The sequence below is a fragment of the Eucyclogobius newberryi genome, unplaced genomic scaffold, assembly GCF_026437365.1.
Source record: "Eucyclogobius newberryi isolate DKJ021-1_F unplaced genomic scaffold, fEucNew1.0.hap1 SCAF_16, whole genome shotgun sequence".
Taxonomy (NCBI): Eukaryota; Metazoa; Chordata; class Actinopteri; order Gobiiformes; family Gobiidae; genus Eucyclogobius; species Eucyclogobius newberryi.
This window is the reverse complement of record NW_027315790.1, coordinates 5,842,876-5,861,827: the sequence shown is the minus strand read 5'-3', so window position 1 is coordinate 5,861,827 and position 18,952 is coordinate 5,842,876. Positions and strand designations below refer to the sequence as shown.

Sequence of the window (18,952 nt, the reverse complement as noted above, 5' to 3'; positions counted from 1 at the left end):
GGATGATCTTTTCTGCTCATTCCTCGTTCATCACGTCTATCTAACATTCTTATCTTCCACATGTTTAAACAGAGCACACAGCACAGCAGCCTTTGGACTGAGCGAGGGGAGCAAACATCACCCCTCCACCCCCTCCACCCCCTCCACCCCATCACCCCATCACCCCTCCACCCCACCACCCCTCCACCCCCTCCACCCCCTCCACCCCATCACCCCTCCACCCCATCACCCCATCACCCCTCCACCCCACCACCCCTCCACCCCCTCCACCCCCTCCACCCCCTCCACCCCATCACCCCTCCACCCCATCACCCCATCACCCCTCCACCCCACCACCCCTCCACCCCCTCCACCCCCTCCACCCCATCACCCCTCCACCCCATCACCCCATCACCCCTCCACCCCACCACCCCTCCACCCCCTCCACCCCTCCACCCCATCACCCCTCCACCCCCTCCACCCCTCCACCCCATCACCCCTCCACCCTCTCCACCCCTCCACCCCATCACCCCTCCACCCCATCACCCCTCCACCCCCTCCACCCCATCACCCCTCCACCCCCTCCACCCCATCACCCCTCCACCCCATCACCCCTCCGCCCCCTCCACCCCCTCCACCCCTCCGCCCCCCGCCCCCTCCACCCCTCCACCCCATCACCCCTCCACCCCCTCCACCCCATCACCCCTCCGCCCCCTCCACCCCCTCCACCCCTCCGCCCCCCGCCCCCTCCACCCCTCCACCCCATCACCCCTCCACCCCCTCCACCCCATCACCCCTCCACCCCAGTCACATGAAACAAGAACTAGCATTAAACTCAATGTCTGCTATTAAAAAGTGAACTTTTGAAGAAGAAGTCAATGAACCTGTTTCTATTCTTAAACTGTTTTAGTTTAATCAATATTTAGATCAATATTTTGCTTTCAATCAACAACATTTTAAATTAACTTCTGTCATAATTCAGTACTAAGAACCTGAAAAAAGCACAATATGTCTCCTTGTAATCAATGTTTATTACTTCACTACATTTAAGAGCAGGCCTTTGCCCTCTGCTTGACTCGATGCCATCAATGCTTTTCATTTGCTTTTCATTTGCTTTTCACATAGATTTGGCCTTGTTGCAAAAACAAACTGTGAGTGAAATGTCAGCAGTTTCACGAGGCTGTTCCAGGAGACGAGCTCGCTCTTCCAGAAAACACCTTACCACTCAGATTGGGTTGGACAAATTCCAGTTTTTCAATTTAAGAATGTAGCTGCCCGGACTCATTGTATTAACATTTGCTCACTCTGCACAGTTAACAGTCATTTAAATCTGCTCTAAACACGGCATCTTTCAACCACTTGAGCCTGTGATAGAAGCATGACATGTGAGCGGAGGGGAAATGTGAGGATGTGCAGCATTATTAAGTAATAAGAGCGAGGGCCCCTGTGCATAATACTCATCTTAAACAGAGCTACTCATATCCCTGTCCACATGAGGAATATTCTGGGTATTGAGAATTGTAGAAAAAGGTTCAGTTGTATCATCTGGACTCAGTTTTAGAAAAGACAAGATTGAGTCATTAAGACTGGGAACTCAGATATTTATTCTATTCCGTGGTAAGCCCCGCCCACCGGGCGGGCCCTCCTGAAGTAGAAGAAAAAGTTGTTTGTTTCAACAGGAACTTTTACCCCCCTTTGTTTTCTATCGAGCCTCTTGTTTACTATCAGCCCTTTAATGGAATATTAGTCTCCCCTTTGTTTGTGTCCCTGTCTCGCTCTCTTCCTCTTCCCTGAGGACCTGATTAGGATCTGAATGCCCTGGACCTCTACCTCTCCAGGGTGTCAACATTCCATCATAAACCACAGGGAGATTGAACCTTAACCCTCCATTTCTGTTTAAAGAAGGTCTTTCTTTTTTTTTTAACAAAAATAGCCTCTTTAACTCCTCTTTCAAACCATCTTTTCTCCTGCTTAGAATCTTCACCTCACCGTTTTCAAACAAGTGATTAGTGACTTTAAGATGCAGATGCACGGCGCTCTGTGGTCCTGAACTCCAGTGTCTTCTGTGCTGATAAAGCCTCTTGTGTAGAGGCTGTTTAGTCTCACTATGTACCGCTCTTCACACTTTTCTTCACTGCATTGGAAGAAACAGAATAAACTACATTGCTCTGTTTTTGAGTCGGCAACTTGTCCTTTGGGTGAACCAGTTTTTGTCTCAAAGTGTTTCCTGGTTTAAAATAAACAGGGACTTCATGTTGTCTAAAGATTCTCTGCAGTTTTTCCGACCGTCCCGAGACATAAGGGACAGAAACACCTTGTCTCTTCTGTTTCCCTTTTGTCCCTTTTATCCTGATTTTTGGTTCTCTTCACTCTGTTGATTTGGTATTTAAAATTGTGACTATGGTAACTACAGCACAGACAAGGCAAGGAGCTGAACATTTCACCAACTTTGCTAACTTACCGTATTATCCGCACTATAAGCCGCACCTAAAAGCCTTTCATTTCCTAAAAAAACAACAGTGCGTCTTATAATCCAGAGCCTTAATATGGATTTATTCTGGTTGTGTTTACTGACCTCGAAGCTTTTTTGTGTGGCACACGTTTTGTTTCGCTTGATGCTCCTTATAGTGTGGAACATACGGTACGAGCACGCATAGTACATTCAAATAAGAAGATGAAACACAGAGCGGTGCAGTAAAGGATGTTTTTGAGAGTAGAAAACTATGTCCGAGTCCCACCACGTCAGTTCAGTCCCAGAACATCACGACAGCCACAAAAAGGAGTTTGCTGTATTAGAAAACTGTTGTACGATGATAAAATGATACGAATTGAAACACATTACGGTAGAAGTTTGAGTCATTTTTTGATATTTGCTGCTCCCGCCAAATTTGTCCCAATTCTACAAACTCTTCCCCACAATAACGTCATTTAAATTCTAATCCGCTTATTTTGGATCAGTTACAGCACCACAGCTCTAGCTCCTGTATCATTTAAAAATAGGTCCTAATCCTGCTTTATACACATTGCATAAGATCTAGGGTCAGAAAGAGGTGGTAATGTCCAGTAACTTTGCCGTGGGGTTACTATGGCTGTGAATAGACCCCTGAAATAGTCCTTACGCAAGTGTTCAGCTGTCGGCTTCACATGGACTCAAAAACCCTGTCGGTCACCAATATGTGCATCACAGGTTTACGTTTGACTGCTGTGGACTGAAAACGGTGGGAATTCATTGCATAACAGCGTGAAGGAGCGAAGTGTGAAATAACAAGGAGAAAATAAAGATAACACATTATGGGACATTTCGAATCTCTCTGGGACGTCAAATCAAACCATTAAAACATTTGAAAACAACTTTTTTCCACCTTTGGTTGTATACAGTATTGGAAAGTATTGAAGTACAAAGTAAAAGTACTGTTTTTAAGTAAGTTTAACAGTGGATGTCTTTTACTTTACCACCCGAGAGCATGTATCTGTACTTTCTACTACGTGTTTTAAGTGTAAGTGTGTATTTATTTTGTTAATCGATAGGATGAGCTCTATTGCATTGACTCAGGGGTTATTGGCATGTTCAAATATAACACAAATATATACAAACACAAATATATACAAACACAAATATATACATAAAGATAAGAAATCAATCATCAGAAGTCAGTGAATTAAGACTCAATGCAATTCTTCATCGTGTTCACATGTTCACGAACCCTTTGACTAGTTGTCTCAAATCAAATCTATTTTGTGTTATTACTTTACATAAATGTGTATATTTTATTCCTTTTATTCATTTGGCTCATCTTATTACATAACAATCAAATGAAGAACTTCTCCCACCTCTGCTTCTGTACAGTTACAGGCTCAGACCATGTGACAACTGCACACGCCCCCTTTGGTCTCACCGGAAGTGTCAAGTCACCCGTTGTGAAGGTGGTGTAGCCTTTAGTTTAAAGTCGCGTGGTCGAGGGGCCATAATGTATCATACTTTAGTATTACTCTACTACTAATAACACATAACACTTGTAAACATGATCATAGGGTACATACATACCACATTTTCAAGATACCAAGACACTTTAAAGGAGACAAACAGACTTTTTATTTAAATATTTTATATATATATTTCTGGCCCAGAGACAGGACAGCTCTAGTGTAAACGGCTCTAAAGACTTCTACACCGCCAACGAGCACCACATTTATGTCATTACGATAGTTTAATAGTTACACGGTCATCGCCAACAAACATTTTATCTTTATATTGTTATTTTATTTTATTTATTTACTTTTTCCTCCATTCCCTATTAAGCTCTGAGAGGAGTTTTGTTAATAAGATTTTTTTGTTTTGTTTATAAGAGTTCATCTATTAAAACTTCCTATATAAGTTATCTGTCCTTTCCCTCTGTATCTACTGCGTTGTAACACAGACATTTCCCCATGTGTGGACAATAAAGGAATATCTTATCTTTAAATCGCAGACGCTTTTATTTTGTAGTCACCTCGTCGCCGCCCGCCTGTACTTCCTGTGCACGTGCAGCGGCTTGACGCAGTGCGGTCTGGACGTGCGCGGCGGCGGCGTGCGGCTGTCAGATCAGATGAACCTGTGCCCGGCGACAAGACACTCTGACCCGGGCCGAAGTCTGACACGCCCGCGGCTCTACAGCGGCTCTACAGCGGCTCTGTCCCCGGGAGGCGGCGGCGGTCAGCGGCGGTCAGCGGCACGTCCCAAGCGGCATGTGCAGCGAGCGTGAGCGCGGTGCGTATGTTCAGATCCTGCTGCAAAACACTGTCCCAAGTTGATTTGTTTGTGCTTTTTAAGATGACTTTTGATGAAGACTATGCCGTAGTTTGTGACGTTCTTCAGCTTAAGCGCGCAACCGTTTAATTATATAATCTGGGAAACTAAATCGATTCTTATAAAGTCGTGTAATAGAGCTTTATTGTAACTTTATTGCCTTCAAGTTTGTGTTTTATGTCCTGGTCTTTGTGCTGACAGTTTCCTGCAGAAGCATAACATGGTTGTTGAAAGGTTTGACCTTCTTTTAAAGCTGCACCAAGTCACTTTTCTGATGGAGAGTCCGCCACCTGTCTCCATGGAGATGCCATTGCTTTGGCGTTAAACTTATCTATATATTTATTTCACACTTGTAACTGACTAAATGCAGGATGGATAAGTTTAATGCCAATAACAGCCCTGCACCCGAAAAGTGACATAATGCACCTTTAACATGATATTATTTCCTTTCTCCGTGTTACTTTGAGCACGTGTTAAGTTACAGATGACTGAATACGTTCAAATATATTTAGTAAATGTAACATATTCCAGTTCTCTCTGATTGGAGAAGGAGAAACTGACCACACTCTGACCACAAGAGCTGAGTTTTCAGTTTTTCTCACGAACAGTAGTTGAAGTGCAGCAGTTTGAAGCTTAAATTGCACGATTAAGCACCACATATTTATTTAATTACAGGAAAATAACTACTCTGAGCACCACCAAATTAAAGTAACAGTAGTGGAATACAGGTATTAGTACTCGGAATAAGTATTAAAGTTGCTCTGACAGGTTGGACGACTCATTGAACTGAAATTCAGTTAAGATAAATATATTTTGGATTTTGCTAAAAATGTTCTCACAGAAAAGCAAAATTGTTTAGGTTTCTTATTTATGACATCACACAAGAAGAACTCATCTAATGTCACAATGTTTTTATATGACAAAGACAAATAAATGAGAGCACTTTAATTCTGTTTTAAAATATTGTTTCTTTGTGTAAATTCTGCATAAACTTTAACTGTAATGAGTGTCCCTGGTGTCATGTCATTTTGTTGTTTTCTCCTCAAATTCCTGCTCGATTGGTGCAAAACTATCATTTATATTTACAACATGAATAAATACACAAAATAAAGTCAATATTAGAAAAGCTTCTTCCTATTTCAGAAGATTACGCAAGATGTGAAGTTCCCGTTTTGTGGAATTATAATCACTATCAATTCAAAATATGAACATTTGCTTCGCTTCTTTATGAACAGACGTCTCTTCTCTGTCCACCTAATGTCTCATCCCTCTCGCAGGCCCATAACCACTTCCTCCTCCTGCACTGAACCCCCCCGTCACTGAAGCCATGGGTGGGAGTCTGGGCTGCCACCGCTCCATCCCCCGGGACCCCACCGACTTCAGCTCCAGCAAACGCAAATACAGCGCCGCCTGCAACTTCAGCCACGTCATGGTGAACCAAGAGCGCCTGAACATCAACACGGCCACGGAGGAAGAGCTCATGACGTTGCCCGGGGTCAACCGCCTGGTGGCTCAGAACATCGTGGAGTACCGGGACTGTATCAGCGGCTTCAAGAAGGTGGAAGACTTGGCGTTGGTCAGCGGCGTCGGCGCCACCAAACTGGAAGCGATCAAACTCGAAATCTGCGTCTCGAGTCGGACAAGTTCCTCGCAGCACTCGCCGTCTTCCATTCGAAAGGACTTGGACTATCAATCGTGCAACGGGATTAACATCAACACAGCGACGCCGGCGCAGCTCATGAGCATCAAAGGCGTCACGGAAAAGTTGTCGAAGAACATTGTGGCTTTTCGGACGGAGAACGGACCTTTCAAAACCATCGAAGACCTCGTCAGAGTCAACAACATCAACAGCTCGCTGCTGGATAAAATCCGCTTCCAGGTTTACGTGCAGCGCTCGCGGGCGGCCTCGATGAACACCAACGGCGGGCTGACGTTCACCACCAAGTCGCACCCCAGCCCGACCTCGTTCAGCCTGAAGAGCGACGACCTGGACCTGCCGCTCGGGGGACCCACCGCGATCCCGTCGTCCAGGCCCAAAGTGGAGCCGCCTCCGCCCGGGACGAGGGAGGGGAAGCCCGTGGTGCGGCTGGCCACGTGGAGTCTGCAGGCCTGCTCCACCGACAAGGCCAACAACCCCGGGGTCAGGGAGGTGGTGTGCATGACCCTGCTGGAGAACGGGTGAGTGCTGTGGGTCAAAGGGAACGCCGGGCGGGGGAACGTCAGAGGTGGAGCTGAGCCATGTGGGAAACGTGTCTAATGGCAGCTTTATAGTAATAGTGTTCTGTTCACAAGACCCAAGGAGAATGGACAAAAAAGCAGATCTAAAGTTGAGATGTTGTGTCCCATGGGCTTTATTGACAGGAAAGTACAGTGTGAAACGGGGGATGAGAGAAGGGAGGACATGCTGTAAATAGTCGGGGATTGAGCGGCGGCCGGCTGCACCTGGCGTACGTGTGCTGTGCCTTAACCACTCCACCACTGGGCTTAATATGTTTGAGTTTTTATGCAGAATAAAGGATATTTTGTTATTTGTGGAGGAAATTACAGTAAGAAAAAAAATAATTAGTGTATCAAATTGTAGTGTTGTTATGAGAAAAAACATCCTGATTTAATAATGTGACGGTGACAGTGACATTTTCTTTCATTCCAATTGTCAACGTGTTACTTTTTATAAGTTTGTGACCGGTTTTACCAAATTGAACTTTCTGAAAAACAAAATAATGTATTTAAATTTACAAAAAAGAGCCAGATTTAAAAAAAAAAAGAAAACTATTTACATTTATGTTTTTAGAATACTTTTATTAGGCCAAAATGAATACATATTAGCATTCTGAGGGCCGTTCCTAATTTTGTTTTGCATTTAAAAAGTTTATTTGCAAAGAGATGATTATATTGTCTTTTATTAGACTTTTTCAGAACAAAATGTTATTAATCAGATTCTCCTGATAAACCTCAGAACCTCTTCATGGGCCAATTTAAACCCCCTGGAGGGCCAGATTCTGCCCACGGGCCCCACTTTGAGCACTCCTTGTATAGATTCATCTAAAAAGACTTGTGACCTGAATAATTACGACTATTAATAAACTGAATAATCCTCAAATCCCTTTTTAAAACATTCACTCTTAATTGCGTTTGTGATTTAGATTAGATTGTGATTCATCTTCCAGTCGAGGGATTCTTCACGATAATGTTTCTAAGTCTAAATCAGTCTAAATTAGCTTCATTTTGACTTGGTTTTGTTTTTCTTAAGTTTTATTTTGACATAAGATTGGGTCAAAAAGCTTCTTCAAACATTCAAACATTGCAATAATATCAATATCACATCATCATTAGCAGCCGTATTGAAACAGGGAATTGTTTTATTTTACCAAGTAGTTGCACTCATCTTTAAGAAAAAGTCCATATACTTTTATGTAGATATAATAAAAGTACTGTCAAAATGTCTGTAAAATGTACTTAAAATACAGATACCAGTACAGTACTTTGATACTTACTCATTTTCAAGGTATATTTGATTGATTAAGTTCATACTGTACCTTTTAATAATCCAGTTTAGACAATAATACAATGTTATAGTCTGAATACACTTTTTAGTCCTTGTTGAATTGAGTTTTACTTCTTAATTGGTGTTTTTCACTTTGCCCTCTTTAAGTGAATCAAACGTTAGAAAGCATGAACACAAATACAGTCTTTGTTTTGTCACATTCAGTGTAAAACCTGCTTCAGACTGTCGTAGATCACAGGAGGATTCTGGGACAATCCTTTTTTTTGTAACCAGGACAAACTCTGTGTTTCGCCTTTGCACAATGTGAACGCGTCTGACGGGAAAACAAACGGGCAGCACAGTCTTCTGTCCCGAGACACCAAACAACACAGATAACGTTCAAATACTTTATCTGTGTTAATGTCTCCACCACACACACCTCCATCTGTGAATGAATCATGAACAATTCCATCGTTTTATTTGAATTGAAATCACATTTTAAGATAAGATAAGATAATCCTTTAATATCCACACAAGGGGAAATTCCATTGTTGCACTGCAGTAGAAAGAGGAGGAAAGGACAGATTCTAGGAAGTTTCAAAACACACTCTTAATAGAAGAACTCTTATGAACAAAACAAAAAACTCTTATGAACAAAACTCCTCTCCTATCATAATAGGGAATGGAGGGGGGGAAATAAAATAAAATAGATAATAAAAATACAGAATAAAGATAAAAATCAGATGATGATAATAATAATAAAATAATGATAATAGAATAAAATAAAATAAAATGAAGTAAAAATAACTAGCACAAGACTAGGTAATACTATTAGCAGTAAGTAAACTGTATAAAAAACAAAATAGAACACTCTTATTTACAGGTATTGCACATGGTTACATCAGTATTGCACATGTTCAGGACTAACAGTGTTTGTTATAAAGTCTGACAGCAGCAGAAGGAAAGACCTGTGAAACCTTTCCTTCACACATCGAGGGTGGATCAGTCACTGAAGCTGCTCTCCAGAGCGGACAGAGTGTCTTGCAGGGGACATAGTGTCCTGCAGGGGGCGACACTCATGGTCCAGCATAGATGTGAATCTAGCCAGGACCCTTCTGTCCCCCACCTCCTGCACCGAGTCCAGAGCACAGCCCAGGCCCAGGACGGAGCTGGACTTCTTGATGACTCTGTCCATTTTGGCTCCTCACGCGCTCGGGACGACTCGATCAGCTGAAGAGCAAAGACGTTGTTGCTTTGAAGACAATAGACTACTATTTCAGGCACAATATTGACTCAGATCATATGACTTCCTGCTCGGCTGTCCCGGCCCGATGCAGCTCAGGGCCAGCCGCTCCCAGCTGGGTGTGTCGTCCTTGGCACAGGAGAATGTTGGTGAAGGTTGTGCCAGTTCTGGGTTTTGGTTGTCGATTGTTGGGCTCGTGTTGCACCAGGTCGTGTGAAAAGGGCCACGATACTGTGTCTGAAAGTACAGGAGATTAGCACGTAGCTGCTGGGGATATTGATGCCTTTCTTGTCCTGGTTTAAGATGAGATAATCCTTTATTGTCCACACATGGGGACATTTTGGTGTAGATACAGGGAAAGGACAGATCACTTTTAATAATAACGTTTAATAGAAGAACTCTTATGAACAAAAACAAAAACTCTTATTAACAAAACTCCTATAAAAATAAAGATAAAATAGCTGGCATAAGACAAATAATACTAAAAATAATGGTAATGTGCACGGTGGCAAAGGCGGTTAGCGCTCTTGCCTCCCAAGAAGGAGATCATGGGTTCGATTCCCGGACCAACATCACATGACCTCTCTGGGTGGAGTCTGCATGTTCTCCCTGTGTTACCGTGGGTTCTCTCCGGGTTCTCCGGCTCCTCCCACCGTCTAAAGACATGCATGTGTGAGGCAAAAATTGGCAACTCTAAATTGGATCATGGACAGGTGTTGAAAATTAGCATATTCTGCAACATACTCTTAAAACATTGCATCTGGTTCGTCCATGCTATGTCCTTAAATAAATAAAAATAATGTAAACACTCTTATTTATATCAGTTATATATATCAGCACATGAATACGACATTAATTGCGTGTGAGTACGACAGTAATTGCACATGAATATGACGGTATTGCACATGGTTAAGTCAGTATTGCACATGAATATGACGGTATTGCACATGGTTAAGTCAGTATTGCACATGAATATGACGGTATTGCACATGGTTAAGTCAGTATTGCACATGAATATGACGGTATTGCACATGGTTAAGTCAGTATTGCACATGAATATGACGGTATTGCACATGGTTAAGTCAGTATTGCACATGTTCAGGGCTGACAGTGTTTGTTATAAAGTCAAGTTTAGTCCTGCAGCCTGAAGCCACTTTCCCACTTTGGAATGGATTGGAACAGTTTGAAATGCCGCGCTCGTCTTAAGTGAACCGTCCTGGTCTATTTAAGTCTAGATTCCAAAGAGGTCTGTGTCGCTTTGGCTCCTGGAAACACTTTAGCGCGACACGATTGGCTAAGAGAGAACACAGACTGGTAAAAAACAAACAGCAATAAGCAAGATATTAACAGAAAATGATAATTCCTCACCAAACCGCTGTATTTCTAGTGATGTCATTGGTAACTTTGAACCGACAGACAAAGCTAGCGCACGTTAGCATCAGCGGCTTCCTGTTTATCGACGCACTGCACTGGCTTCAAGACCCAATATGTTTTATTTCCAGTGCTTAATGCATCTATCATTATCCAAACCCAATGCATTACATATTTATCTGTTGAAATGAGGTGACTTGGCACAGAAAAGTGAAATAAATGTTTAAATTTTTTTTAGAAAAATTAGAAAAAAAGCTAAAAATGATTTAGCCACGTCTCACAGTAGCACACACACACTTGGAATTACGAAAGGTCTTTTTGTGAATTTCTCTTGCTTAAGTATAATTATAAAGTATAATTCAGAACCATTTCAAAGCACTCTAAAGCGAAACAGTCGAAACGTAGCTTTTTTAGGTCTTAACACAAACTTTATCGACTCATTTTAGGTTTTTCATCACTTTTGAATTGGAAGTAAAATGTTGTATTGATAACACAAATATTCCTTTTTGACATTCATTCACTGCATTCTCTTAATCAGAAGAATAAATAAACTCGGACGCTGTGAACCGCGTGACTTAAGTAAAGTTGACCCTCCTAAAACCTGCTTTTACTGTTTGTACTCCTCTTAAAGCGGCGTCTACATATTATATACACATGTTCAGTGTCATTACTCTTCCCAAATAGAGTTAGTTTTTTATTGTCAGAAATGTAAAGTTTGACTTTGTGCCAGGTATTTCTGCCTATGTTTGATCTCATTTGGTACTTGGTTTATCTAATTGTTAAACCATCTTATAATTAAGCATGTCACAAAGTATAATTTTAATCTTACAATTAATATGCAAAGAAATATTGAGAAATTGACAGCTTGACAACAGTGAAATCCTTCATTTTCTTTCATTCATATTGTCTTATATGATTGCACCTGTATTTATGAAATCAAACTTTCAAATGATATCCTTAATTTTATATAATCAACCAGGTAAAACAGAATATGACTAATATTAATAAACTGCATATTCTTGACAAGGGCTGCATCAATTAAAGGCGCAATGGACGATTTTTCGGCAATTTGAGAACGCAGGCGGAAGTGCACATGCCACTCCCCCGTGCACATGCCACTCCCCCGTGCACATGCCACTCCCCCGTGCTCATGCCACTCCCCCGTGCACATGCCACTCCCCCGTGCTCATGCCACTCCCCCGTGCTCCTGTCACTCCCCCGTGCACATACCACTCCCCCGTACACATGCCACTCCCCCGTGCTCCTGTCACTCCCCCGTGCACATGCCACTCCCCCGTGCTCATGCCACTCCCCCGTGTGGACCGATACAACACACACGTGCGTTTGTTTATTAGCGCGACGGATCGCATCGCATCTCGTCTCCTGTAGATTTCTGTCCACTTCTGCGTCAGCTCGAACAGTCTTTCTCCGTCTTCATTTTGCCCCGTACACTGAGGGAACTATATTATGATAGATCCATGCGCTTAGGCACGCGGAAACGTGGGGACGAGCCTGACGCGGCTGCAGGTGAGCGATAGGTGCGTTTTATGATTGATACGTGGCAGGACAAATGATTTATCCACGCCACGAGGAAATATGATAAAAAATTTGCTGAAAAAAATCGTCCATACCACCTTTTAAATTCATAATTTTGACGAGTCGCCGATTAAACAAATTGTATAATATTTTTTGATCATTGTAATAGTTAGGTGGACTATCCAGATGCCAAAAGACCCCAAAAGACCTCAGCATTTCGACATCTAAATGTGAGAAAAAGCAGGGCCGTCACTAACAATTATTTTAATAGTCGACTTGTCCGCAATTATTAAGACTTTTCAAATCCATTACCAACTAAATAAAGGTTTAAATGTGGTAACTGAAGCCGTTTAGACTTATGAATGAAGTGCATCATTGATAAAAATCTGACTTTATATTCTTTTAGACGTCATGATTTAATAATGCTATTGTCTTTGTTATAAACTGGTCTTTTCCCATGTGTTTTAGAGTCCGCACATGAGACAGTTTGAAGTCTCAGGCTGTTAAACTCTAGTCTCTGGTCTTAGTCACGGAGGGTCATCTGTTGTGTGATTACCTCGGCGCCGTAACCACATGTTCTTCACCTCCACAAAGCACCAGTGCACTTCCTGTGTTCCCAGGCCTAATGGACACATCATGGTCTGATTGTTTTGAGGAAACCAGAGCCACAGGAGGAATATCACAGGCTGCACATGTGACCTGTAAAGAAAGAACATGTTAACGGACACATATTATGCATTTTCTGTAGTAAAAGTGTTTCCCACGTCAAGAATTGAACCATCTTATGACTTATGAACTTAAAAACAGCTCAAAATGTCTCAGAGCTCTACATTTAGTATCACAAATCTGGGAAATTTGAGTGTTTTCTGAGGCTCAGCGGGATCAAACCAGCGTGAATGAAGCTAAATACACCTCCAGGTATGTTTATGATGTTAGAACAATAGTTAAACACACAACATTTAATTTTGCATCATTTGTGTCCTTAAATAGATATTTGTTTTATGGACAATTAGTGTAAGCACTTTTTTTAACTTATGGCAAATCTGTCCGTAGTGCAGTTAGCGTGCCAGTTGTTAGCATTGTCCGTGACGCTGAAATGGACACAGTCGGCAATCCGTCATATTAGGGGGCGTGGTCTGGCGTTGGTGTGGGAAACACAACTCTTTAAATTTTTTAAAGACATTATGTGTGTTTTAAACGTATCTAATTCAAGTCGAGTCACATCTGCGTTTTAATGGCGGCTGATGAAGTATTACCCCAGAAAAGTAAACGGATTGATATGTAGATTTTGCCTTCACTTTATTCTTCTGTCTTCATGTCTATATTTGGTACAATATAACTCCTGAACGTTGTGGACTGTGGGTGACAGAGCAGCTCTTCCACGTTAAAACAAATGTCTGTCACGTGTTCGTTAATGGGCATTTCTCCGCGTCCCGACGACATTTATGTGGTTCTAAAGTCATTTAGTTGAAGTATCAGGATGTTCAGAACGCGTTGGGAAAGATAAATATTAGTTAAAAGTACCACAGCTTACGTTTTAGAGCTAGAACTCTGCGCAGGGCCTTTTTACAGGGGCCAGAAAAAGGAAAAGGGGCTTTAAAAAATCCTTGGAAGTCGATGAATATCCTTGGAATTGGCCTCCTGAACCGGGTGGGAAGCCAGTATGGAGTGTTTCCTTATTCCCAGGGCTGCGTTGTTTGAACCATAATAATACAGAGGGAGAGTTGACACGCTCGCTGGCGGCGCTCCAGGCTCTCACAAGGAGCTACTAGAGTTCAATGACCTCATGAGCGCAGGTTACTGCAGCGCTCCCACAGACCAGCGGCGAGAGAGAGCGGAACGTCAGCTGAGACGGGGGTTACTGCTGGTCACTCTGCTGAAGCACGTCACACTTTATATACTTTATGTGTTCGTGCGGCTGAAGACTTTAGAATGACAAATGTCTGATTGTGATTGGCTGTAGATGTAGTCATTTGGTTTAGATTTCAATGATATTTTTTGAAGATATGTCAAATTTCAGGTATATCTCAAAATGCTGCAAAAAGAGCTGATTGAAAATAAAAATGGATGTATATTTGAACATTTGAGACCTATTTATTATTTGCTAAATTATTACCAGTGACTCTCATTCAGAGGATCGGTTATTGCCCATTTTGATCCTGTTCATTTCTTATAATCTTGCGATCCTAATACTGTATGTTGTGTATTTTCTGCTTAAATCCCACATGTACACGAGCGATAGCCGCTATTGACTCTCTGCACAGCCCCTGCACAGTACGCAGACAGTGAGTGCAGCGGGCAAAAGCAAGGTCTGTTTTGGATATTATTTGCCGTTTATGGCCGACATTTCTGTTGATTAAGCTTTATATAATGGAGCATGTTATCTCTGGAACTGTGCCCAAACAGATAGGAGGAAAAAGGGGCGTCGACTGTAAAGTCAGATAGAGAGAGGCTAATGTGAGGCTAACGTGAGGCTGTGGCTTCTCTTATCCGACTGACACTAACGGGAATTTAAGTGTCAAAACTTCCTGAAATGTTGTAAAACTTTTAACCAAGTCCCCGATGTCTTGGTCAAATAACCAGATCTGAGGTAACTAACTACCACTTTCTCAGTTGCGGTTGTGGGCAGTTTATTAGCTCCACTGTAGCGTTGCTCTGTTAGCGGTGTTGTGTTTTCTGCTTCCTGCGGGGCTCTCAGACGTCACACAGCGCCCTCATTTTGACCCCTTTACAATATATGTGTGCTGGGGCTAAATAGATTTTCTTACATCTCAGACATCACACAGCGGTCTCATTTTGACCCCTTTACAATATATGTGTGCTGGGGCTAAATAGATGTTATTTTCTTACATCTCAGACATCACACAGCGGTCACATTTTGACCCTTTTACAATATATGTGTACTGGGGCTAAATAGATTTTATTTTCTTACATCTAAAAAAAAATAAAATCCTGTACCTACTTATAAAATATGAAGTGATGACAGCAAACACTAAAAGTTGCATTTATTTCAATATTGTTGGTATTTTTATGATTTCTATAGATGAAATAACTCTACTGGTGGCTCAGCCTGACTCAGCAGTGACGTTCCATGCTACGCTGAAGTTTGCTTTTGTTGTGGCTTTACAATTGAAACTATTGCCAAACCGTCCCGGGCTCCGTGATCCCTCCAAAAAAACACTGGGTCCTATTTCGGTTCTCATGACGGAAGATCTATGCAACAAGATGCAACACGTTAAAGCTGCAAAACGGAACCACACAGGCCAAGCACTCACCCAACCACCTAAAAAAGACATAATGCATCATACACTTCTGCAACTGCTCTGTAATTGTTCTCCCTTTATCACAGACATCACACTCGTACACATTTGCTGAATCAACCGCTCACGGACAGAACTGCACTGTTGGCGGTTGTTCTGCGGTTTGTCGGGGGAATCGACTCCAAGCACCGCAGTTTCAGTGCGAGCGAGGCATAAGGAAGTCCAAGATGATGATGTCATGAAAGTGTTTTGAAAGTCACTGCAGATTTGAAACTGCTAAAAAGGGGAAGCCCTCACTAGACGGCACATCCTCTTTGAAAGGCTTATGGTTCGTTTGCCGTGGATTCCATGTTGTGTTGTCATAATATATCGGCGAACCACATTTGTGTTGGTGTGTTGCCCCCATCGTACCTTAAACAAGCAGAAAGCTGGCGTGGCAACACGGTGTCAACACCAATCGCATTATCAAGTCGTCCAAAACTTGTTTTCCTCAAGCTTTGTTTTGTAAGATATCATTTTTCATTTGACATTTTACCCTCTTTGCAAAACTAACTAAGCTGTCAATCGAGAACATTGTTGTTAATAGTTATGTTTAATAGGCTAAGTATTGTTTTGTAGATTTGTTTTTATCCGACTTGAAGCTCCAGTTATAAAAGTCTGTTTGCTTTTCATGACATATTAACAAAACAATGGCCTGTGCAAGCCTCATAAAAGCATAAACCACGGTGGGTGCCACGGCAAAAGAAAACATAACAGCTGATAGCAAGTGGCAAGTTCAACCATGTTTAATAAACCAAACCATATTCGAAAAACAGCTGTAAAAAAAGCGTGTGTCCCAGGAGCCTATTCGGGAAACAGGCAGTTTTTTAAAAGATTGTATTTTGTTTTAATTTTTGCATTATTAAGTCATTTATTATATATTTCTTTACATTGCACATTTGTAGTGAATGTTAATACATCTAAAATTACACCACAGGACAGAAAAACGGGATTACACCCTCGAACATATATACAAGTACATATTTATTAATTTGTAGTTTGATTCTTGGGCTAAGATTTACATCAGAAATTCAACCAAATCACGTTTTGAACAATCGTCATAAGTAAATTGCAACGGCTGCGATTGAGACGAGCAGGTGACGCCCCCAGGCCAAGTTACAAAAACACCTGTATCGAGACGTTTAGTGCCGTACTGTAGAACATTCCAGAGAATCTTCACGGAGACGAGCAGGTAGTGGACCTCTCACCAGAAAAGTTACACAGCGCTTCTTTTACTAATCCTTAAAGAAAACTAAACAAGCCTCAGACATCAAAGGTCGAGCTCCAAGATCTTTTGTGCTGTTTTTGTAAGTTTATAAATCGTCACCAGACTCGTTCTGAGCATTTCTGATGCTGAATCTCAAATGACATTCATTACAACTGCAGCGCTGCATTCACATGTCAGGGGCTAGCTTTGTTTTATCTCCCCTTTGTAATTCCCTCTGCAAGCCAGTAGATGGAGCTCTGACTCAATTCCTGACATGGGAAACGCATGACGCTTTGTAGACTAATATTTCTCTATTTTTCAGAGTTTCTAAAGATGATGATTTATTATTTGTCTTTTTAAATTGAAAAAAAAATGATAATTTCTTATCTTTGTTCGCTACATATTATGGCCTTGGTGTATTGCTAAACTGTGCACTAGCTCCCCCTAGTGGCCACAGAACGCCTGCGTGAGATGTTTGTCATGAGCGTCGTTCTTTACTGTAATCCTAAAAATGTGTGTATTGTGATATATTATTGTGATGTAGTGTTGTAGTGTTGTGATGTAGTATTGTGACATAGTGTTGTGATGTAGTGTTCTAGTGTTGTGATGTAGTGTTGTAGTATTGTGACATAGTGTTGTGATGTAGTGTTCTAGTGTTGTGATGTAGTATTGTGATGTAGTGTTGTAGTATTGTGACATAGTGTTGTGATGTAGTGTTGTGATGTAGTATTGTGATGTAGTGTTGTAGTATTGTGACATAGTGTTGTGATGTAGTGTTGTAGTGTTGTGATGTAGTATTGTGATGTAGTAGTGTAGTATTGTGACATAGTGTTGTGATGTAGTGTTGTGATGTAGTATTGTGATGTAGTGTTGTAGTATTGTGACATAGTGTTGTGATGTAGTGTTGTAGTGTTGTGATGTAGTATTGTGATGTAGTAGTGTAGTATTGTGACATAGTGTTGCGATGTAGTGTTGTGTTGTAGTGTTGCGATGTAGTGTTGTGATGTAGTGTTGTAGTGTTGTGATGTAGTGTTGTAGTGTTGTGATGTAGTGTTGTAGTGTTGTGATGTAGTGTTGTGATGTAGTATTGTGATGTAGTGTTGTAGTATTGTGACATAGTGTTGTAATGTAGTGTTCTAGTGTTGTGATGTAGTATTGTGATGTAGTGTTGTAGTATTGTGACATAGTGTTGTAATGTAGTGTTCTAGTGTTGTGATGTAGTATTGTGATGTAGTGTTGTAGTATTGTGACATAGTGTTGTGATGTAGTGTTGTAGTGTTGTGATGTAGTATTGTGATGTAGTAGTGTAGTATTGTGACATAGTGTTGCGATGTAGTGTTGTGTTGTAGTGTTGCGATGTAGTGTTGTGATGTAGTGTTGTAGTGTTGTGATGTAGTGTTGTAGTGTTGTGATGTAGTGTTGTAGTGTTGTGATGTAGTGTTGTGATGTAGTATTGTGATGTAGTGTTGTAGTATTGTGACATAGTGTTGTAATGTAGTGTTCTAGTGTTGTGATGTAGTATTGTGATGTAGTGTTGTAGTATTGTGACATAGTGTGTTGTAGTGTTGTGATGTAGTATTCTGATGTAGTGTTGTAGTGTTGCGATGTAGTGTTGTGTTGTAGTGTTGCGATGTAGTGTTGTGATGTAGTGTTGTGATGTAGTATTGTGATGTAGTGTTGTAGTGTTGTGATGTAGTGTTGTGATGTAGTGTTGTAGTGTTGTGATGTAGTGTTGTAGTGTTGCAATGTAGTGTTGTGATGTAGTGTTGTGATGTAGTGTTGTGATGTAGTGTTGCGATGTAGTGTTGTGTTGTAGTGTTGTGATGTAGTGTTGTGATGTAGTGTTGTAGTGTTGTGATGTAGTGTTGTGATGTAGTGTTGTAGTGTTGTGATGTAGTGTTGTAGTGTTGTGATGTAGTGTTGTAGTGTTGTAGTGTTGTGATGAAGTGTCGTAGTGTTGTAGTGTTGTGTTGTAGTGTTGTGATGTAGTGTTGTGATGTAGTGTTGAGATGTAGTGTTGAGATGTAGTGTTGTAGTGTTGTGATGT

At 41.5% G+C, this 18,952-nt stretch overlaps 1 protein-coding gene across 1 annotated transcript in view; it reads left to right on the top strand.

Annotated features, from left to right (window-relative positions):
- Positions 1-4,584: 4,584 nt before the first annotated feature.
- eepd1 (endonuclease/exonuclease/phosphatase family domain containing 1) overlaps positions 4,585-18,952 on the top strand; it is a 54,542-nt gene continuing 40,174 nt past the window's right edge. Inside the window, exons 1-2 of the mRNA XM_072447343.1 lie at positions 4,585-4,726; positions 6,043-6,943. Coding sequence (XP_072303444.1) covers positions 6,093-6,943 — 851 coding nt within the window. The 5' untranslated portion in view covers positions 4,585-4,726; positions 6,043-6,092. The remainder of the gene's footprint in view (positions 4,727-6,042; positions 6,944-18,952) is intronic.